Below are 23,246 nucleotides of genomic sequence, written 5' to 3' on the forward strand. Positions count from 1 at the left end.
GTCCCTATGATGCAATTCTTCTAACCACATTCAACATACATTCCTATCTGCCTGAAATTTAAAATTTTACTTTTCTGGCCTAACTTACTATTTCGTTCTCCTCTAGATTCAGTCTAGAATCTGTTTCAGCTGTTTCAGCTGTCTCATGCTAAAACTCCCCCCCTCTGGAAACCCACATTCATTCATCCAAACTTTCACCTGGCTAAGTGCTGTGTCACCATAGTTCCTTCGCATGAAATTCATATTAGGACTACTCAGATCAGTTCCATCAAATTTTTCTTTACTGTTACTTTTACCCATATTTAAAAAAAAATTATTTTAAGTTTTAGTTATCTTCAATCAATCTCCAAAACACTTTCGTAAGGAGCAAAATAGGAAACGTAGTAATATTAATATCCTCAAAATACTGTCGTATCCCCTATATAATAATCAATAGTAATTTCCTTATAATTACTTGGTCAATGGTAATTTCTCAATTCGTCTCTTTTTTTTTTTTTTTTTTTTTTTTTTTTTTTTTTTTTTTGCGGTTTAATACACTTTTAAAAATCCTGCCTAACCAACATAAAGCATAGTGCCCTAAAGAAGTTCTCTACATAGCGCGCTTTTTTTTTGAGTTGCCTGACACAATGCAAATACACTCAGTATTATGTCCTCTCTGTGGTTGCAGTCGAAACAACTCCTTAAGGTACCTCGTCAGTCTACCTTCCAGGTTTCTTCTAAACCTTGGTTAAAAATTTACGGGGCTTTCACCCGTCTTGAGGATCCCGTTCCTCTTAGACCAACTTCTCTATAACACTATGTTCTGCTGGGATAAATTACACTTGAAATCTCAGATTCTCACCGGATAGATCGCAGCGCTGAGACGATCCGGCTCGGGTCTAGGTCCCTGCATCTCACCCGTGGGGAGGTTAAGGTTGGAAACTTTTTTCCAAGATGATCAGTCAACCGTAGACACCGAGTCCAGATGCGTCCAGACGTGCGATCCCACTTCTGACACCAAATTGTGATGGAAATCTGGAGATACAAGAGGCTGGAAACAACAAAGTTATCTACGTGTATTTAATAAGGGGCTTTCTGCAGAAAGGATCAACACAGGGAAACCGCAAGGGTCTCAGAGTGAAGATGCAGAACAGTCAGATACACAGATCTTATATACCAGGGGATAGGGCTGTCTCTCTGAGCCAATCCAGACAGGTTCCCATAGGTGGGGGAAGGACAGGAAACTAAACATAACAGCTGATTCACATGTGTTCCCTGAGGTGATAAGAATAGATACACTCCTTCCTTTGATGGGTAATTAAGTCGCACAAGGTCTTACTATATTGACGTCATAAACAGTTCCGACCATAAAACAGCTCAAGTCATCAATAATCTGTTGTATGTAAATACAAGTCATAAAAGTCTTGAGAAGTCTTTAAACACTTATACAAAATACTTTTTCAACCTTGCTGAGTTAATTTTCTACTACAGCGTCCTCTGAATGGAGCTTGTGGATCATCAGGACTCATCAGTGCTCTGTGGACAGACTGCCTGAGACTTTGTTGGCACCGTGTTTCCATAAATCAACACCTAACTCCATTCCAGAATTATATATTTAAATTAGCTGGTTGCCTAATTGCTATGAAAATAGAATTAATGAAAAGGAAAGAGTATCATTCATGAAAACATAGCCCCCCGCTTCCCTCCTACTGAGGGAATAACAACAGCAATGTTTTACGTTTAAGCTAATCCATTATATGCATAGGTGACATATTAGGGAGAAATACAGCTGATTCTGAAGGTGGATATGACAGGTCTCGAAGTTTGAAAGCTGTGCAGTTCAGGTCTGTTGTGTTTACAGAAGAATCTGAGATAATAAGAAAAAGAAGAACTGCTGCAGAGATGTCAGAGTGACTCGCACTCCACCTCAGAGTGAGCGTTCTTCATGTGGGGAGAATGTGGCCACTTCCACAATGATGGCTGTTTTTTGAAGTGGAGACAGGAAGTTGCAGCGTGATGACTAATGACCACCGTCACCTCAGAGCTCTAACACACAATGTCTGGCTCGCTGATCTACACAACAGGTTCACTCCTGTCATTTAAATGCTTGAGTAAAAATGCAGGCACAAATGTCTGGCTTTTGACTTGAAGTTATTGAGGAGGACATAAACCTTTTCCACTAACACTTTAGGGCAACACCAGGTCTTAGAGGAAGCAGAGTGTACAAAGGTATAGCTCACTCATGCAGAAGAAATACATTCAGAGGCTTGCTATCCTCAGATGAAGAATGTAATTAAAAAAGGCCTCAGCTTATTAATCCTCTGGTCGAAGAACAGAAACACAAACACACACACACACACACACACAAACACATAAAAACACACACTCTCTTGTTGCTTTACACTTCTTGTCAAAATAAGTCTAACAAGAGTGCTTCTCTGGAGCTGTGGTGCGGTTTTCTGAAGGTCTGGGGGAAACAAGTGAATCAATAAGGCATCCCCTGACTCCATCTATCCACTCCCAACTCACCAGACCTTGTTAAGACCTACGCATCAGCCAGACTCTGTGCAAACAGTGGGGTATTCTCTGATAGGCAACACACAAGGCAAAGAAGAGGAAGAAGTAGGAGATAGTGCCAAGTGGAGAGTGAGAATTACAATTAGAGAAACAGTGGAGTCTGGCTCCCCCCACTGGCTGTAAATACAAATGATCACTTATAACTGTGTGAGCGTGTAGGCTAAACTGGGCAGGAAATGTCTAGCTCTTTTGAAAAGCCCTTCAAAATACTGACTGGAGGGTGACAGGATGTGAAAAGAACATTAGCAGCAGTAGCAGGACCGGGGCTTTAAAATAGCCAGTCCAACAGTCCAATTCAAACCAGAGCATTTGAAAACCAGAAGCCAGCCCTGGCAAAGCTCAATAGAAACGACAACAAGCCTGTTTCTTTTTTTCACAGGTTTAAATCACTTTTCATTCTCTTAGTTCTGACATGATTTGGTTGTAGCCACTTTGTTGTGCATCATCATCTCTGTGCGGCAACAAAAGGCAAATCATTCTTGAAATTGTTCTTTTCTCTGATGACCATAGGTTTTTCCAATGGTCTGAGCAAGGACAGCGGAGAAGCCCTTTCTGTTGAGTGCATTTAGAGGCACAGCGTCTCAAGGACTAGAGGTTCAGTCTCGGGGCCACTAAGGCAAATTCTCGCAGAATGTTTCGGGCCACGTCCACTTTGTACTGGGCAATCATTAGCGCCCGCTTCACATCTTCAAAGGAGTAACCCTCTCCCATCAGCTTGGCTATCTTGGCGTCTATGGACTCGGACTCCATGCTGTGGGGTATGCCTGGCTGGATGTCTGGAGGGATCTTCCTGGGCAGTGGCTTGGGAGGCCTCGCAGGGGCCTGTGAACAGTCCATCAATACTTGGAGTGGAGAGGGAGAGAAAATGTGTCAGTGGAAAAATGCCCCTGGCACTCAAGCAGAAATTTATTTAGAGTATTTTATTATATATTATAGTATATTATTAGTGGTCAAGAAACAGTTAGTAGACCAATTGCTACTAGTCATAGAAGCTAAAGCTTTTACATTTTCCACCTTCAGAGTTCAACCTCTGTCATTAGTCTCAGCCACAGTCTGCCTGCTTGAAGGGAAACAGGGACTGTTGTTTCAGAATAAAAACTGCTAAAACCCATATTTAAGCTGTATTGGAATTCAATGTTTCAGAATCAAAGCAAGTCCTGCAGTCATCAGTGAAGCTGCTTCAGGCTTCCTGTTCATATTGTTCATGTTTATTAGAGTCTCCAGGCCCATGAAAGCTTCTTAGGTTCATAAAGTTCAAAGGTTCATACCTAATCCAGACCTTAATTACTCAAGGACATGATTTTGATCTTTTTTGGTCTTATATTGATAACGTGAGATGACTGAAACACTCATATGTATAATACATAATTTTCACATGTCTTTGTGAAAATGTAATCCTTATCAAGACCTGTGTGAATGTCTTCATGTTCTTATTTGCTGAGAAGGGGATATAGCTCGACTTTGACTACCTGGTAAATGGTCGTATTCAAGGCAGCCTCTGGAGCCTTTAACATTTTCTGTGTGTCGTCGGACTGGAGGCAGGGGAGCAGCACTGTTTAGCATTTCAAACACTGTGTCTAGACAAAAGATGACACAGACAAAGTCAGGTAAACAACCTTGATGCTTATCTGTCAGACAACAAAGTAATGCAGGAAATGATGTGTGTTCAATTTCCCATAAGCATAATATAATATACACAAACAGACATATCTAAGATTAGCACAACACTGTGGGACATGCACCACCTTTATCACTATCAAACTATAATTGAAATGTTGCAGGTTTTGTTGGCTCACCAGGGGTTAACAGTAAATGCTCATGTCCAGAGGAGGGCCTGTGTGGTCGTGGGATGACAGAGGAGGAGGAGGAGGACGTAGATGAGTTGCAGGATGAGGACGGCAGAGATGAGAAGAGGTCAGTAAAGCTGTGTCGCACTGGCGGAGGAGGAGGGGGAGGCTGGGATGGAGGGCGGCTGTTGAAGAGCTCTTCTAATGCTGAAACATAAGAGGCCACCGACAACACTGAGTTCTCAGCTCTGCCTAGATTGATGCGTATTCCGCAAGGAGCTACCTATAAAACTGGAGCCGTGTGCTGGGACCACATGCTGAAGAGCAGATGGCATGCTGTCTTTTCCAGAGAGGCCAAAAGAGGAGGGCAACGGGAGGTGCAAGGAGGTCTGTCGTGGGTCAAAAACTAAAGTTTATGTTTAGGTTTAAAATACTTACCCATGTACCTGATGTAAATGTAGGACTGTTCGTATGCTGAACTACAGAGTCTGGGTGAACAAACTGTGAACTGGTGTCACTAGGCCCTCATCTGAAGCCTAGTTCTGTTTGTTTACAGCACTCATGTCTAGCACAGCTCATGTGGCCCAGTCTTTTTGGGGAGTTTATCAACAGAGTTTATGATCTTCTAATAATCTGCCGGATAATGTTCATAGGAAAAAGTCAGGGACACAGGTCTGGCAGTGGGAGATATACAGAGAGAGACATTTCACAGTTAGACACATCTGCAGGAGAAACACAGAGACACAGAGAAGACAGGCTGAGACAGACAGAATATGTCAACAGTGGGGGGGCTGAGGCAGGACGGGGGAGGTGAGGGTGGTATGTGTTGCTTGTTGTGGCGAGCTACCTTGGGGGGGTAGCAGAATGTCATAGTTGGAGGGTGACTGGTTCGTGTTGAAGGGGCAGAGGTCAGTATTTGCTGCCCCCGGGACCAACTCTCTGACCGATTCTGAGTGTCTACCTGAGGAACACAAGCAGAGCTCAGCAGAAAGTAGCCTGACGTCTCAATAACTCAGCATATTCAGTTTTACTTTAAGGAACAATAAAATACATTTTCAAATGCTACTATTTAGTTCCGCAGGATGTTGTGCACCCTATTCATTCTTTTCTATTGAGACATAATAATATATACCTGTGCAGGCATCAAGATGTTTCTACAGCTTAAAGAGGTTGATTTGCTCTAAAAAATACAACATAAATGATCTGTTGCCTCCTTCTTATTTTAAGACTCACTAGTGGATTAAAGAATGATATGGGTCACATTCACCTGCTCATTACAACATAAATTACATCAGATGGACAGGTCAGTGATGGCATATCATGGCTATAGGGATACCATCATCATTTCTATAATATGTTATGATGCAGGTTTCAGGATTTACCAGTCTCAGGGAACCGCTGCTTCTTCTCCTCAATGGAGGGTTCTGTGGAGCCATTCTCCAAGTTCCTGAATGACAGAGGAAAACTCTTTGGGTCACAGCAGACTTATCAAGCTCTGAAACCACCACTGCTGCATCACCATGGTGACCTAAATACTCTGAGAGGAGGTCAGTACCTGCTGGGCACAGAGATGCAGATTGGAGCCTGGCTCAGACAGAGGTGGGATGAAGGGATTTGATAGTCATCCTCCGGCCTCTCCATCGCCCTCTGCTGTCTTTCTTTAACAGGACTAGTGAAAGGGTTGGAGGCTCTGTAAGGAAGCTTCCCATTAGTGTCAATCATACAGTTCTATTAAACTACAATCACTGAGATTTGGAGGATGGCAGTCATGCAACAACAACATTTTTCATTAGTGTTTTTACACATTTCACAATAAAACTTCAAGCATTAAACAATAGTAAATGGTCTGTTTTTCTACAGCGACAACAGAGAATTTTGATTAAAATTAGTGTGTGTGTGTGTGTGTGTGTGTGTGTGTGTGTGTGTGTGTGTGTGTGTGTGTGTGTGTGTGTGTGTGTGTGTGTGTGTGCCAAGTAGTAGGGAAAATGTGAAAGACGTCCAGGAACACTTTGACTTGTTTCATTACTGCTCAGGAACCACTCAGAAAAACAGTGAGCCTAGCAGCAGGGAAAAGGTTGTGGCTTTATATGTACATGAAATGCTATGCTAATTAATCAGGATACAGATTTCAAAACAGCACAGCTCATGGCTTCAGACTCAGCAATGCCACAAAAAGTAAGGAATACAGTTGTGGATTGTAAAAATATGCAGCAGCAATTACCAACTGCCTGTGTAAAATCGTGTTGTTCTGCTCCTTTAGTCTGCTAAGCACACTTACTGCTGCGTCAGGGCCACAATGAAGGAACAGTTTAACTTGAATGGTGCACACATTGATGGCCAATCAATAACAAGACGCACTTTTGCAGCCACAACCACTGTTCCGTATCAATCATAAACTTAGCGAAAAGATGTAGTATTGACTTAGGGCCTCATTTATAAAACAATGCCTAGGATTCTTACTGTAAGTGTCTGTGCACGCAAAAAACGAAAATGGCATACACAACATGAAGGCCCCCCTCTATCGGCATAGTGGTGAGAAGATAATGAGTGGACTTTCATTTTTGGGAGAACTATCACTTTGCAGTAGGTGAGAGAGAATATGACTGAGAGGAATGTGCATGAAACAAAAAAGTGTTCAGATTTAAAGGTGGAGGCAAATAAAATATAGTTTCTCACCATCAGAATGTGAGTGGACTTGTTTTACCGCCTGTTTGTATTGGAATCATCCAAAACCGCAGACATTATTAAAAAAGTTCCTAATCTATAAACTTTAACAGAATTATTTTATTCTCAAAAGGGGTTTTAAGAATAACGATAACACTTATACAGTGTGTCCATCATGTCACACACATACCCGTCTGCTAATGGACCCCGAGTGGTGAATACTTCCTTCGTTTTATAGAGATGGTTTGGTTCTGTTGTGTAATACTGGGCTCAGTTCAACACAAAGATCTATGATAACAGATTTATAGAATCTCTATCAGCTAATGATTCAGGCATCATCATGGGCCAGGAAACAGTTGTTTCCTCCTCATCCTTTTACAAGCATGCTCCTCTATTTGTGCCAGTGCATCCGTCACCCAGCATTACCCATCACCACGGCATGAATGTTCACAAAACACAATGACTTCCAAGACCAGTGGATGTTGAGGGTTAAGGACAGGGGACGTTGCACCTTGTTAAACCCCTTTCAGACAAATTGTGATTGGTGAATATGGGTTATACAAATACAATTTGATTGGCAATTGATGGTATCCTAACCTCCACTATGGGACATTATCTGAAAATAGAAGTATATTTTTTGTAATTGGTCTCAAATGAATTCTGTGTATTTGACAGCACCGACACGTTCACTGCAGCATTTTTACACACACACGCACACACACACACTCTCACACTATATGAAAACTACAGTTTTACTCTTGATAAAGGCTCAGTGTTATAGAAGATATAACTAGAAACTATCAATCATTGTTTCTGTATCAGATATATAATGCTAACGCTGTTGATTTTTTAATGTTACTGATAAAAAGGATCAATAATCTGGCTTCAAAGCACCAGTTTGCATCACCACTTTCACAGATCTCAACGTGTGTGTGAGAAGTAGTGTATGCACAAACTGGAGTCTAAAGATGCTTACGCAAGGCCCCAGAGCTTTTGGTGATAAATGGAGTCTTTATATCTTGATATACTTTTCAGTAACAATTATAATAATGATAATAACAATAATGTGTATCTGTGTGTGTTTGAAAGAGAGAGAAAGTGATCTGGTGAATGTAGGATATACGTCCAAGTAAGCTACATCCTCTGTAGGGTAAGTGTTTGTGTGTTGCCCTAACAAACTCACGATATTTTACAACACTAAATAGTTTTCAGTGGAACCAGAGCTTCCTCTTTCAGCTCAGGCTTTATCAGAAGTGGCAGCTCTATCCCCAGCCTCCACTACAGCCTGATACACAGAAACATCTAATCCAATTCTGGCTGCAGCTAAAAGGCTATTAGATGTTCAGCCATCATTTTAAAGCTGTTCCTAATAGGACTTTTCCCTAAGGCCACGATACCTCACTAGTAAAAAGTTCCGGAGTCTGAAAGCACAAAGAAAAGACAGGAACAGCGTAAAGGGATAGTTCAACCAGAAATGAAAATTCCCTCATCATCTTCTCACCACTATGCCTATGAAGGAGTGGGTGAAGTGTTTGAGTCCACAAAACACTTCTGGAGTTTTAGGGGTAAACTGTGTTGCAGCATCATCCATTCAAGTCAATGGTGACATCTTCTTCAGACTGGAAAATACAAAACATGCCTCCATACTGCAAATGTGGTGTCATCCAAGTGCCGCAAACTCCGACATTCATATTTGGCTTGAAACCAGGTCTTTTACACCGTGTTTTAACCCTGAATGTCCACTGATATCTTCCTACGAGGTGCGGTGTGGACTCTTGGATGACACCACACCCGCAATTCTGTTGTTTTGTTACGTCTGAAATCTTGGTCAATATTTACATCAGTTGTATTGGATTCTGCCCAAACAAAGTTTACCCGAGACTCAAGAAGGGCTTTGTGAACACTTTACCCACCCCTCCATCGGCATAGTGGTGAGAAGATAATGAGTGGAATTTCATTTCTGGGTGAACTATCCCTTTAAGGAGCCATGACTTAAGACTAAAGGGAATTTCTAACTCGACTCTGACCCGGTTGATGTTTGTATAGGGCTCTGTTCAGACCTGATATTAACATCCATCCTTTTTTATCTAATCGCAGGTTGACAGCTCTAAGTACAAAATGTGTACTCATTCAATATGCATTGAGGACGCATTTGAGATCTGATCACACCGACCAGATTTGAAGTAATCTCAACTGCATACTGCTACAAAATTCTTAAGGTGTGTGAATACAAATCTTTCCTGGACCCAATAAGAGGACCGCCTACTCACCTGACATGATATTGATATCATATGATTTTATCCCAATCTTCCAGGATATTTATATGGGAAATTAGTTAATACCTTGTTGGATTATTTTTGGTGTGTGCGTGTTTGCGTGTGTGTGTGTGCGTGCGTGCGTGCGTGCGTGCGTGTGTGCGTAATACTCACTTGTGGCTACTGGCAAGTGAGGACTGACTTGGAGAGAGCCGTGAAGGAATAATATCATACTCATCACTGACTGGCACGCCATTAGAAAAGGGCTACACAGACACACACAAGAGAAGAAGATAATAATAATAAATAAAAATACAATGCCAAGTAAATATGATGAAGTGAAATACACTTAAACAGAGTAATATGCATTAGATACTTCGTTCCTCCCTGAGTCTGGCATAGGAGGGTGGTAGTGAAGTTATTATCCCCTTAATCAGGGCCAGGACACCAGACTGAATGAAGCAAGTTACATCAGCTCAGTGTCATGTTGGTCATTTATAGCGTCAATACAACTAACTTAAAATAATGACTGAGGTAAAAGATGCAGAAACAAGTATTGTAAATATATGTATTCATGCTTTCTCCACTCATCAACCAACACAGTGTTGTGAGCAGTATGAATCCCTTCCTGAGAGTAGATCTGTTCAAATGAGAAAACAACAACAGCAGAATTCAAAGCCTTTGTCAAGCTCAGCTCATAAAAGCAGTGATGCTGAGAGGGAATGTGATGCAGACATTTTCCTATGCCAAAAAAGAATCTGCATTTACAGGGAAGGAATGACTGTGCTGTCACATCGGCCTGTGAGCCGCTAACACCAGAGAAGATAAAGATTAGCTGTCTTTGTGACAGAGTTACTTTTCAGATGTGCAATCCTATGTGTTTAAGTGAAAAAACTGCTGGAGGAGACTCGTTTTTAACACAGCTTCATGTTTAAGACTGATATTTGATAGAAAGACGACTACTGATAATAAAAGCACATTCATTTAGTATGGCCTGGACAGTGGACAATTCTGAAAACCCTTGGGCCGAATGTGACCTTCAAGAACACAGAAATATATTTTATATGCAAAGCACATCTGCCTCTTTATGGAAGACAAAAGTATGTAAAGAAGCACATCTACTTCCATGATGGGACCCAAAGTGGCAATGCTCTCCTTAAGCAACTGGAGGCACTTTGTGATCAAAGAGTCTCTAGAGGGAGAGGCTGCATGTGCACAAGTGTGTGCAACTGCACTTTGAATGATGAAGTGGAGACAGCATACAAATTATGCAGACCTTCAGTGGTATTCTCTTTTCCACACCAGTAAATGCTGCAGCAGTCTCTGGAGGATTTGCTTGGTAATGTACGAGTTGTCATTTCAAAAAGTGAATTACAGTTACATCAGGGATTTTATTTCTTTGCATATTTTATTTATATTTAATGCTTAAATTCCATAAAAGTGTGTATTTACTCATTGGAGGAAAGGCAGAGAGGATGTTTAACGTCTTGTCTACAATGTGACAAGGATTTAATTAGTTTTGGTAAAGTGTAAGCATCAGTAATTCAATCAGGCTCAACTCCTTTGTGAATTTCAACATACAATTAAAACATGTGAATCTTTCTGCTCATGAACCAAGCTGAATATAAACATTGATGACATAAAGGACAAACATTTACTTACAGACAGTTACGTCACGCTTCGTAAACTATGCTGCTACATGCCACTAATTAGTCCACTTTGTGACTAATCTTTGAAGTTTAGTGAAGAAGATTGACTGTACTGTTGGAGTGCAGACCTGAGCAAGTTCAAAGCCTTAACAACCATGTACAATATGGTTCAGTCTACAATATGGTTCAAATTGTACAAATTGTTGTTTTCTTTACACTAGAATAAGCCCTTCATATTCAAATACTTTATATATACGTATGAAGGCTGAAATGTTTTTTGGACAGTAGCTCAGACCTTTTGAGTTTCATGACAACTGTAGGCTACCACAGGTTTCCGTTCATGTTTGGAAGGGGAGGGTGAGGTGAGGGGTATTCAGCTGCAAAATGCAACTTCGTCACTAGAGGTCACTAGATTCTACACACTGAACCTTTAAGCAAGACACATACATGTAAAAACTACTGTGAACTGTTAAAACCAAAAACCAGCCCAACATAAGCCCTACCTTTGAGCTCTCTCGGTTTCCTGTCCCCTCCATTCTGTGATGTAACCTTCCAAATCCTGCAGATGGAAAACTGAGAGGTCTTCCGTTCAGGTGAGAGGGGCCGGCAGGTCCCAGCTGGAGCTGGAGTTCTACTCCAGGCCTGTGGGCATCTGCCAAATGGTTGTCTTTGGTACAGCGTGTCTCAGGGGTAATTTGGGAGTCTGAGAGCGCCCCAGTAGAAGAGGACGTGGAAGAGGAACTGGGAAGCCAAGAGTGGCGAGACTCTGGAGGAATGGGAGGAGGCCGCTCAGGTGGAGGCGGTGGAGGTGGATCCCTCTGCGGGGGAGGTGGGGCTGGGAGAGGCTTGTCTTGCTTTCTTGAAATGCCTGGTGAAGACTGCAGAGGTTGAGAGATAAGAGACCAGTTTTCTAATAACACTCCACCATGTACTTTCTATGGAACACATATTTTAAACATGTGTGAGTAGTTTTAATTGTGAAAAGAAAAAAAACACATTAATGTTACATTGGTTAGGTGATGAGAGCTCAACAGGCTGCTCCTGTGTTCCGGTTCAATTGTCCTGTACCATGATACACGACTGCTTGTTCTCTATCATACTTTTCATCTTGGTTTCAGCAAACCTTCAGAAATTCAACATTTATGTCGTGATGTCACTTTGGGCCATCAAAGACATTCAAGGTCTTGTGCAGCTTCATTGCAGATATGTTTCTTATTCGCTTTTTAAGTACAACATAGTTTTTTCTCTTCCTCTATGCTTTAACAAGCTTTAATGCATTTCCTTTGCATACATCCTCTTTATATACAACACTTTTCTCTTTGGGAAATGCTGTGACTGACCTTTGGAGAGGCAGTGGGACTGGCAGACGGAGAGCGGATGGCACCTTTCTGGATGAGGTCAAGTCGTGGCGGGACAGGAGGAAGGCCAAGGTGCTGGACGCAATGACCGGGGTCCCCTATATGGGCTTTCCTGTGTTGGCTGACAGGTGAAGAGCTGGGAGACACCATTGGGGAGTTCTGCCGCTCAGCACAGTGCTGAAAAACAGGAGGATTTCTTAAAGGTGTGTTTAAGACCAGCTGTAAGAGAGGCATTATTAGTATTTACCAAACTGGGCTGTGGACTGACTCTCCTTCACTTTTATGAATTTTTGTAATGATTTACAAGTCAATTTATACAAGCTCCATTTATGTACATGTGAATGATTTTCTGTTATGGTACGCATAGCAATATCCTGATTTATGTTTGTTTGTGTTACCCCACAAGTCAATAGGTCAAATGTTTACCTTCCTGATGTTGGCAAGTCCACTCATGACCAGGCAGTCCTCTCGGTCTTCCTCGTCATCCAGCTCTAGCATGTGGCAGCTGTGCTGGTCCAGGAAGAAGCACTTGGTGCCCTCATTTCGTGGGTCAAAGGGATCCACAATGATGGGCTCTGTGCCTTTGATCTCACAACGGCAGAACGGACAACCCTGACCATCTGATTCCTGGAACAGACGAAGATGAGAGATTGCATGAAACAATATCTCTCTCTCTTTTTCTCTCTCTCACACAGACACGATAAATTAGGAGACAAACTTTACCTTTTTTCAGTTAAATTAGCAAAAGTAGATTTAGGCTTTTCCCCCTCATTCGTGAAACAAATCAACAGTTGACTGGACACTTGCTCAGATAGATCGATTCCAGGGTAAACACAGTTCTTAAACTTGGCCACATGTGCATATTCCACATGGTAGCCCCTGTCAAACTATGGTCATAAATCAGATAATAAAGCCGTTTGGGTTTTCAGTGCATCTCTCTCTTCTGACTCGGTGGCTTCAATCAAAGGCAGACTCTGTTTACAGAGAATAAAGCTGAATTTGTATCAGCCATAGTGGAGACTTAGTGGAGAACCGAGAACCCACCAAATTTATGTTTGAAACCTACTCCAAATAAGATTGGGAGGAGAAGGGAAGGATTGGACCCTGAAAAGGAAGGGAGCACGGAGGAAAGAGATGGTGTGATTATAATAGACACTAAACAAACCCACGGCAACAGACAGCTGAGATAACTTTTCCATCAGGACCCGATTTTGAAAGATTGTAGAGATCATTTGAATGCATGTTCATTTTTATCAGGAAATTTCATCTGAGAAACAAGAAAAGAGATCCAATCTAATTTGACCAAATAATGGAACCGAAGCGATGGGGTAACACAAATATCTAAGTAGACAAAAGCTGAAGGTTATAATTATAGTATTGATAAATGTACTAACCAGTTTTACCAGATTCACCAGATACATTTTCTATGGATAGAAGTGAAATAACTGTCTCTGTTGGCATCACTCTGATGTTACATGTTACAAATATGACTTAATACTTTGTGGGTTGAAATAGCTTACACTTTCTAACACTTGATACAATTAGAAGTCAGACACACAAACAACAAAACAAAACACAGAAAAGCCAAAGGGAATCATTCTGTGCCCTCCCAGAATGATTCACTTTGTGAATGCTGTGATTTGGGATTAAACTAATAGCTAGAACAAGGGAGACCTCATTTGATCCCTAAAATGGTCAATAAAGAGACTAGGATGTTGTAGTGCATAGATCATCAGACAGCTCTGAGGGAGAGTCGGTGTTTGTTGCTACCCTAGTGAATAATATACAGTAAGTCAGGGAACCCCCACTGTGTCAATGACCTGGAACGGACTGGTGCTGGGTTACTCACCGTCACATGGGAGGAGGGTTTCCTCTTACTCTGACTCACCATTTCATTGATGTTCGTTGAGAAACATACTCACTAGTGTAACTAAGACTACAAAAGCAAAGTGCTATAAATGCAGTCCAAAAAAACAAAAACACATTTAAATCAGTGTTATACCTTATCGATGTCAGATCTATTGTTTCAAAAAACATTTTGGCTGAATTTGAGTTTTGATTATTTTGCAAAATGTTAAAAATATCAAGAGAAATGCCACTGAGCCAGGACTTAATGTGAGTGACAGACAGAGAGACTTTAGTGCTCATCCCGTATATATTTTCATCAACAGAACATCACTTTAGCCAGAAAAACAGAGAAAGCATTTAATGGTATTATAGGTTTTCATTTTAATCTCTGAAATGTGTTTAATGTTAATGGTATAACTACTAGAATGTCCATTAATGCTCCTGACTGAGATGACTCAAACAAAAGGCTCATGACAAATGGAAACTCTGACTGACAGAAAAACTTGTATAAAGCCTTTACATTCACAGTCTTTTGAATAATTTTCCAGGTCCTCCCTCGCTAAAGCTCCACTGCCAAATACATAGATCTTTCAATACAAAATATTGTGGCTCCCTCTGAGGTTTCTACGTTTTTTCCCTGTTCACAGGTTTTTTAGTAGTTTGTCCTTACTCTTGTTCAGTGTTTGTCACACCTTGTTAAGCCCTATGAGACAAATTGTGATTTGTGAATATGGGCTATACAAATAAAATTTAGTGGCCACAGCAGTGATGTTATAAATAAAGAAAATACACTGATACACTGCTGCTGCTGTGGATAATACACTGAGTGAGAGGGAGTACGATAGAGAGAACGGAGCCTGACACAAAAAAAAAAAACGAATTCAAAGGTGGAGCCTAAAACCGAGGACCACTTGTTGAAGCACAAGTGTTTACTGTGTGTACACCCTCTCATTTTTTACTTACTCAATGACCGATATATAGAAATTTGATTGGGGCAGACACAAGGACCCTAGAAGAAAGTGAGGAAGGGGTGAGAGCGGGCTCTTCTTCTTCAGCTGCTTAATCAGACACCTTTTAACTTGTAACCATACGCAAACAAGATGTACTGGTGAAATCACATTATGCTGTGTGGAGAATTTCTTTACCTGCCAAGCTGTAAGACAGGAAGTGCACATCAGATGACCACAAGGTTCTATCTTGACATCTTTGTCGTTCTCAGCGCAGATCTTACAAAGCTGGAAGGTGGAGCCCATTTCACAGTAGAGCTCATACTGTTCCTGTTTAGGCAGAGCAAACTCCTGTTAGTCATCACGTGATTCAGGGATCAAAATATACATATTTAGATTATTCATCTTTTTGATCTCAATTAAAGTAAAATCTCTGTAAAACGAATCACACAACAATTTCCATTTTACCATTATGTTAAATTACCCCCTGTTTGGATGAAGCAATACACACTGCTCAAAGTAGCCTCAAATACGATATTCACAATAGACAATAGAGCTTCAGCCTCACTATGCACAACATTCAGTTTCTGAATATATCGAAGTAAATCAGAAAGCCACACAGTCGTACAATGATGCATTGTGTAACAGCAGATGTTATGCAGTTATATAGTTGTTCTTGACATTTGGAGTATGGAGTGACTGGAGCTGCGAGTCAGTTTTTTTTAAACGCACCCACACATATTACATCATGTAAATGGCCTGACATATTTTGCATTAGATTTGATCATTTTTAGTAAACATTTTCAACACTTAAATATCATAAAAAAGATTGAAGCTTCCGGCTGTGTGTCACAAAAAAATCCATGACCATGCATTCACAAACCTACTTGTGTGACTTTGATGTGATCATGAGGCGTCAGCTCACATAAATCAGTGAGGTCAGGATTGTAACTGCGACCATCAGGGAACAAGTAGCTGCAAATGAAGAAAGAAGTTTTAGCGAGACAGCAGATACAAACACACATAAGATATTTGCTCATGTCTTTTGGCAATTTATCTAGGATGCTTTTCACTTACTGCACTAAAGGGATTATTAGCTCTGATGTGAAAAAGTAAATAACATAAAATAAAAGGATGTAAATTAACATGCATGCACAGACTCACTGACTGACATACCACTCGACTCACACAACACGGTGAGAGCAGAGACGCTGCAGAGACACAGTGAAGCAGGTGAAGTGATGTTGTTGACAACAGTAACGCTTCATCTGTTCTACACACAGTCTGCAGGCGACAGGATTTACATAAACACAGCCATGTGCTGCTAAGGTAATTAGCTAATTATTATTGAGACGCGAGTGTGTCATGAATCTGTTTAAACTCTGATGAACGTATACTGTCTGATAGGGCTGCTTGATTATGGAAAAAATCATAATCACGATTATTTTGGGCAAAAACGAAATCATGATTATTCAAACGATTGTTAATATGTGCCCTTATTTATTTTTTTTTTTTTTTTAAATGACTAACCGGAAGTACCAGTCACTTCCGGTTCCGGTAAACACCGATTACGGCTGCGTGTCTTATTCCTCTGTGAAACCATGCAGGATATCGGTGCCTGGTTGGGGGGGGGGCTATGAGGATCATCATCATTTACCCCCGAACCCCGACATTGAACGGGTTCCATACAACAACAAGCGGAGAATCGCGAGCTGACCCGCGCGGGTCCGGTGTGAACAGCCGGCGGCTGCGCGCTGGAGAATAGACGCTGCGCGGCCGCTACATTGTGTGGTGCTGCTGCTCGTCGGATTCAAAGAGTCGATCCCGGATATGTCGGTCCCCACACACACAACTCGCCTCCTTCACTTCACAGCTGCTTGAGAGTGAGGGCCAGTCAGCGGGGCCGCGCTGAATGCTTTGGGGGAGGGACTGAATTGCGCATGTGCGTCTCTTTAGAAAAAAAATGCCAAATAATCGTTTCAACTCGATTATAGTAGTTTGGAGATCGTTTGACCCAATAACCGTAATCACGATTATATTTCGATTACTTGAGCAGCCCTACTGTCTGAGACATCCAGCCCTTCCCCTCTAACAGTGGCACCTGTAGACAGAGCCACAGCAGCTGGGGAGTGAGGACAGAGGAGGGACTGATACTGACTAATGTCTCAGGTCTCTCCTTTAGAAACCCCATTTGTTGTCATGTCAGATTATACAAATCATGTTTTATGAAGTGAACAGGATGTAATGCAACTTCCTGCATATGATCACCATGCTTCTACACACCATTTAATAATAATAACTTTATTTGAATGTCACTTATATAAACGAGCTCAGAAAGCGCTTCTCAAAAGTCCATGGCATCATATGGGATCAGGCATCATATGGAAAAGTGAGATGAGAATTTTGAAGCACTATGTTCATTTCAGATGCATGTGCTTTTAGTACTTTTGATGTTTTTGGGAAACGTGGAACAGTGAGTCAAATTTAACAAAAGGAAGAAGTGATGAAACGTGCTCCAAGGTCAAGCAGTTGATGCTCAGACCGAGGGTAGAAACTATATCGAATAAGTGGCCGCTGTCATCAGTTGGACCAGTCACATGTTGGACTAAATATATATTTTATCTATGTTTGCATTTGGTTTATCTTGTCACTGTGGATCCTCGTGTCCTGCTTTCTTGAAACAAAGTGAATGATCAAAAGCACTACATGTTAACAATCAGGTAGAAAAGATTAGTGTGTTCGAAGGAACCAGGGCAGTAGAATGAGAGGCACCAAATTTGGGCTTTTATGGCCTAATATTTTCTTCAGAGAGCATGGCTCTTGCAAGTTAAATAGCCATGAACTAGGCAGTGGCTTTCAGAAAAGTTAGGTCCTCCAGAAGGTCTGCAATGAGACATTTAAGGACCATGCAAATAGCAGATAATTTCTCATTTGTGTGCAGCTCGTACACTTGTGGATACTTCAGCACAACTTGCAATATGTGAACAGAGAGTGAGCTAGAAAGGAAGAGTGTGTGTTGGAGTGTTTGATGGGATACATACAAGCCCTCCCTGTAGCCATCGATGAGGGCCTGGAACAGTGGCTTGTTGTGTGGGATGGTTTGCAGTATGTTCCCATCATTAGTCACATAACCGATGGCCCACTGGCCCAGCCGAGTACAACTCAGTCTGAAGATGTAACTGTGAGAGATGGAGGGAGTGCAGATCAACATGGTTCACAATGTGCAAAACAATCAGTGCATCCATTTTTGGATGAAAACGTAATTTACCTTTCTATTAAAATTTGCATTTTTTAAGCACAAATACACAGAAACAACTCATGCTCTATTCCACAGTAATTCTCTCATCATTACACCTGATAATATACATTTTCATTTTCTGTCTTGTATTTGTTACTTTTATCCATTGTATTCTTCTCTACATGTTTCTTTTTGAATTTACTACTGTTACTGTATAAAAACACAGTATTTCAGTGTTTTATAATTTTTTTTATTAGATGTTTTAGGTTAGTGTTAGGTTTAGGTTAGGGTGAGGCAAGTAGTTACCATGGTTAAAGTTAGTAAGTCTCCTGGAAATCAATGTTAGTCAATGTAACGTCCTCTGAAGTCATGGAGACACGACTGTGTGTGTGTGAGTGTATACGTATGTGTGTGTGTGTATATACACTCCTGATCAAAATCTTAAGACCAGTTAAAAATTGCATGAATTTGCATTTTGCACTGTTGGATCTTAGGAAGGTTCTAAGTAGAACTTCAAAATGCAAAAAGAAGAAATGGGAACAAGAGACCAAAAGTTGTGAGCAGGCAATTTATTGAAAACAACAATTTAACTCAAATAGGCTGTTCATCAGCTGATCAAAAGTTTAAGACCACAGCCTTTAAAAGCCAAAATCTGTGCAAAAATTTGGATTCCATGTCATTTCCTGTCAAGTAATCACACTGTGAAGATCTCTTGATGGCAAAGGCAAAAAAGCTCACCGTCTTTGAACGTGGTAGGATTGTTGAACTGCATAAACAAGGCCTCTCACAACGTGCCATCGCTGCTGAGGTTGGACGCAGTGAGACAGTCATTTATTACAGTTATGGAACAAAAAAATCAAGTGGTAGACCCAAAAAAATCTCACCGGCGCTGAGCCGGAGGATCCGAATGGCTGTCCATCAAGACACGGGACGATCCTCGTCCCAAATTAAGGCCATTACTGGTCCTGACTGCAGCCCAATAACCATCAGACTGCATCTGCGAATGAAGGGCTTCAAAAACAAGAAACGTCTTCAAAGGCCACGTCTCCTTCAACGCCACAAAATTGCCCGTTTAGACTTTGCACCAAAGGGAGCACCAAACATGGGACATTCAAAGGTGGAAGAAAGTTTTATTCTCTGACGACAAAAAATTTAACCTTGATGGTCCTGATGGCTTCCAACGTTACTGGCATGACAAGGAGATGCCACCTGAGATGTTTTCTACGCGGCACAGTGGAGGGGGCGCCATCATGATCTGGGGTGCTTTTTCCTTCAATGGAACAATGGAGCTCCAGGTTGTGCAGGGGCGTCAAACAGCAGCTGGCTATGTGGAGATGTTGCAGCGGGCATCCCTCATGACTGAGGGCCCTCGTCTGTGTGGTAACGGCTGGGTTTTTCAGCAGGACAACGCTCCAATTCACAATGCCCGTCTGACCAAGACTTTTTTCCAGGAGAATAAAATCACTCTTTTGGACCATCCTGCGTGTTCCCCTGATCTTAATCTAATTGAGAACATTTGAGGATGGATGGCAAGGGAAGTTTACAAAAAAGAACTTCAGTTCCAGACAGTGGATTCCCTTCGTGAAGCCATCTTCACCACCTGGCGCAACATTCGCACTAGCCTTTTGGAAACACTTGCATCAAGCATGCCAAAACGAATTTTTGAAGTGATCAACAATAATGGTGGAGCTACTCATTACTGAGTCAGTTTTTGACACTTTAATTTCTGTTTTAGGAGGTTTTTTTTTTTTTTTTAGCTGTGGTCTTAAACTTTTGATCAGCTGATGAACAGCCTACTTCAGTTAAATTGTTGTTTTCAATAAATTGCCTGCTCACAACTTTTGGGCTCTTGTTCCCATTTCTTCTTTTTGCATTTTGAAACTCTACTTAGAACCTTCCTAAGATTCAACAGTGCAAAATGCAAATTCATGCAATTTTTTAACTGGTCTTAAGATTTTGATCAGGAGTGTAAGTGCGAGCAGCACTGACCTTATGTGATCAACTTCATTTGAAGGACAATTGAAGAGGATTACAACTTAAACACGAGCGATTTCTTTATGTCACTCACATCTGAATACAAAGGAAATGTGTGAAAAACATAGACAAAGGAAGAGTTGCTAATGCAGTCCAGCAAGAAAACTGGATTTGGAGCAAGCCTTGACAACAGTATGATCCCACCTCCAACCACAACAAAGCCACTGAGCAAAATAAAGTGTGAGGACACAAGTTACATTGAGAAATGTTCGGTAAATCCTGCGGTGACTTTTCACTGGATCTGTAGGATTTGACTCATCCAAGTGTTTGCATATAAGTGTATTTTTGCATGTGTGTAGGTGTGGTTGTGTGTTTTAGTGTGTCTGAGTGAGTTGAAATGGTAACATGTTGAAGCTCATTTGAAATGACTGCCTCCGCCCACACAGCTGTGTGTGTGTGTCTGTGTTTGTTCCACTGCTGGTTCATAACAATGGTATTTGCGTGATTCACTCGGAGATCTGCTACCCTCACATTTGCATACTCAGACAATAAGTAAACCCCATCCACATTCCCTTACAGACAGACACACGTCTTTGTGTTCCCTCATTATCTGATCCATGTTATCACACTTGAGGGGGTCAGGGCTACACAAGCCACGTGCAATAAATTAGCAGTGTTCCTAAAGGTAGTTTCTTGAGCTGCATTCTTCTTCACCACCAGTAACTTGACACGTTGACATAAAAACCCTCAGCATTGGCACCACATTAAACACAGCTTGTCAGCATTTGTCCCAGCACATGCCACACACACACATACATCCACAGTCGCTACTCACAAACTGTGTGATTCTCTTTTTTGAGAAAGCTGTGATGCAATGAGTTTGAATTTCATAGCTGAAAGTGAGGTGCTGTGTGCAGAATGCACCCACCTGTATATATACAGATATCCACCTCCAAAGTTTAAACTGGTCTAAAACAGGATATCCTTCGATGAAAAGGATTTCTGCTGTTTGTTTTAAGGGATCATTTACACTCTGATGCTATCATAGGGTTGGAAACAAAGGTATAACATGATGATTTCGGAAGGTAACTCAGATTGTGAGTCAGACGTGTGACAGTAAAGGATGAGATTCATGACTTACATAATCCCAATGGAAATTCAGAGACAGTCAATATTTCTGACTGATATTTTCCGGAACAGCTTCAAACATGATCATATTAATAAATTAGACCAGTGAGGGTATATGAGGTGTTTCTCTCCCAGCACTGCTGGAAAGAAATGTCGACACTTTTAGATGAATGAAAATGTATCAATGTTAACAGCAAAGCAGAATCTGATCACACTTCAGGCCTTTGCACACTGGATACATTTTCCATGTGATGTCATACGTTATTATTATTTTCAAACTTGTACCCAGCTAATGCAAGAAATCACTTCATTGATGTAATTTCGCTAAGCAAACCTTCATTGTTGATCTCAGCCTCAAGTAGGGTTGTAACGGTACACAAAAATCACGGTTCAGGACGTACCTCGGTTTTGAGGTCACAGTTCGTTTTTTTCCGTGCGGTAGAAACGAGAAGAAAATATTAAACTGATTGTTTATTTCTTTTTATTCAACCCTGGTAAGCTATGGCTGTGTCTTTCTTACCTACCTAATTTTTACAAAGTAAAATACAAAGTAAACACTTATTAATTAAAATAATAATAATAATTAAATTAACTGTTCTCAAACTGCACAGTTATTGTATTGTATGATAAACATAATCAAATATACATATTTGTACTTGTCCACATCGTTTGCAGAGGGTGGCACTGCTGGCACTAACAATTTGCAATGTCGGCTTTTGTACGATCTACTTGTCTTTGTCCATAGCCATTAGTGTTGACTGTGAAACTGAAGTGTTGCCACACAGCGGAAAAAAGTGTTGAGGTAGGGTTTTCACAATGTGGTCGCTATGACCAGAGCCGACATCACATCTGGTCCTTCGCTTAAGTTGTCTTGTGGAATTTGAGACGCACACAAATACCGAGAGGACCGTACCAATTTTTTTTGGTTCAGATACATGTACCGTTACACCGCTAGCCTCAAGTAAAGGAAGTAAGAGGTGACCAGTAAATCATATTCCACTTTGATGTCTTGGAATGAACAAAGGCCAGTGTTATGAAAATGTTGCAGAAAATACAAACTGCTTAATGTGACCACGGGTGGAATGTGAAAGGTTGGCCACCTAATTGAAAATTACAGTTACTCCATAGCGGGGATGTTTGAGGTAATAGACATTGTAAACCCATCATCTCCTCTGCTTTTGTCCCTACTTTATAGAGTTTGTTATTATGCTCTCGTATTGTGTGTCTGTGCCCTGTGCCTATATACAGTGCCAAGTCTTCAAGTCTGAGTGGCTTAATATAGCTCCTCATGGGACTTTGGATTTGCCAAACAAGGCTGAATATGTACTTTCTACCTTTTCAAATTCTATAAGGGAGTTTTTGTGTGTGTGACGTCATTCCAGTGCAATGTCCATGAGCCAAGAGGAAACGCACAGACAGCACGAGAAACAAGAAAAATAACTAACCTCTGCAATCAGCCAAACAATATGGCTGTGAATACTAAAATTTGAAAACCTTTCTGGCTCATGCACTATAGGCAAAAAATACTCATTCATATGACAAGATGCCCTCGTTGAGTTCCGTTTTGGGTTGATATAATTTAGGGATGGGGGAAAAAATCGATTCAGTTACGAATTATTATTTTTTGAAATGTATTTAAAAAAAAAAAAGTTAAACATATATTTATTGGTTTTGTACGGGGGTATATATAGGGGGGAGGAGTAACATCACCCCAGATCATGTTGACCAGCTCTTATTTTAGCACAAGAATCTAAACATACCCAAGCACTAGCTTTGCATAGCATACATGCAAACAACAATGAAGCATAGCCTACTTTTTGTTTATTTCAAAGTTTATATTTT

At 41.0% G+C, this 23,246-nt stretch overlaps 1 protein-coding gene across 5 annotated transcripts in view; it reads right to left on the bottom strand.

Moving 5' to 3' along the window:
• Positions 1–1,475: 1,475 nt before the first annotated feature.
• Positions 1,476–23,246, bottom strand: part of cblb (Cbl proto-oncogene B, E3 ubiquitin protein ligase) — a 52,856-nt gene continuing 31,085 nt past the window's right edge. For 3 of the 5 annotated variants that reach the window (XM_061085396.1, XM_061085397.1, XM_061085398.1), the window contains 13 exons: positions 18,106–18,243; positions 15,952–16,039; positions 15,263–15,394; positions 12,696–12,896; positions 12,252–12,446; positions 11,415–11,789; positions 9,437–9,528; positions 5,899–6,033; positions 5,726–5,790; positions 5,191–5,304; positions 4,353–4,550; positions 4,026–4,133; positions 1,476–3,398 (listed from right to left, as the gene is read on the bottom strand). In XM_061085396.1, coding sequence (XP_060941379.1) covers positions 3,145–3,398; positions 4,026–4,133; positions 4,353–4,550; positions 5,191–5,304; positions 5,726–5,790; positions 5,899–6,033; positions 9,437–9,528; positions 11,415–11,789; positions 12,252–12,446; positions 12,696–12,896; positions 15,263–15,394; positions 15,952–16,039; positions 18,106–18,243 — 2,095 coding nt within the window. In that variant the 3' untranslated portion in view covers positions 1,476–3,144. Of the gene's footprint in view, positions 3,399–4,025; positions 4,134–4,352; positions 4,733–5,190; positions 5,305–5,725; positions 5,791–5,898; positions 6,034–9,436; positions 9,529–11,414; positions 11,790–12,251; positions 12,447–12,695; positions 12,897–15,262; positions 15,395–15,951; positions 16,040–18,105; positions 18,244–23,246 lie in introns of those variants that run through there. The other 2 variants (XM_061085399.1, XM_061085400.1) reach the window with 2 other exon arrangements.

This window comes from Limanda limanda, chromosome 14 (genome assembly GCF_963576545.1).
Source record: "Limanda limanda chromosome 14, fLimLim1.1, whole genome shotgun sequence".
Lineage (NCBI taxonomy): Eukaryota > Metazoa > Chordata > Actinopteri > Pleuronectiformes > Pleuronectidae > Limanda > Limanda limanda.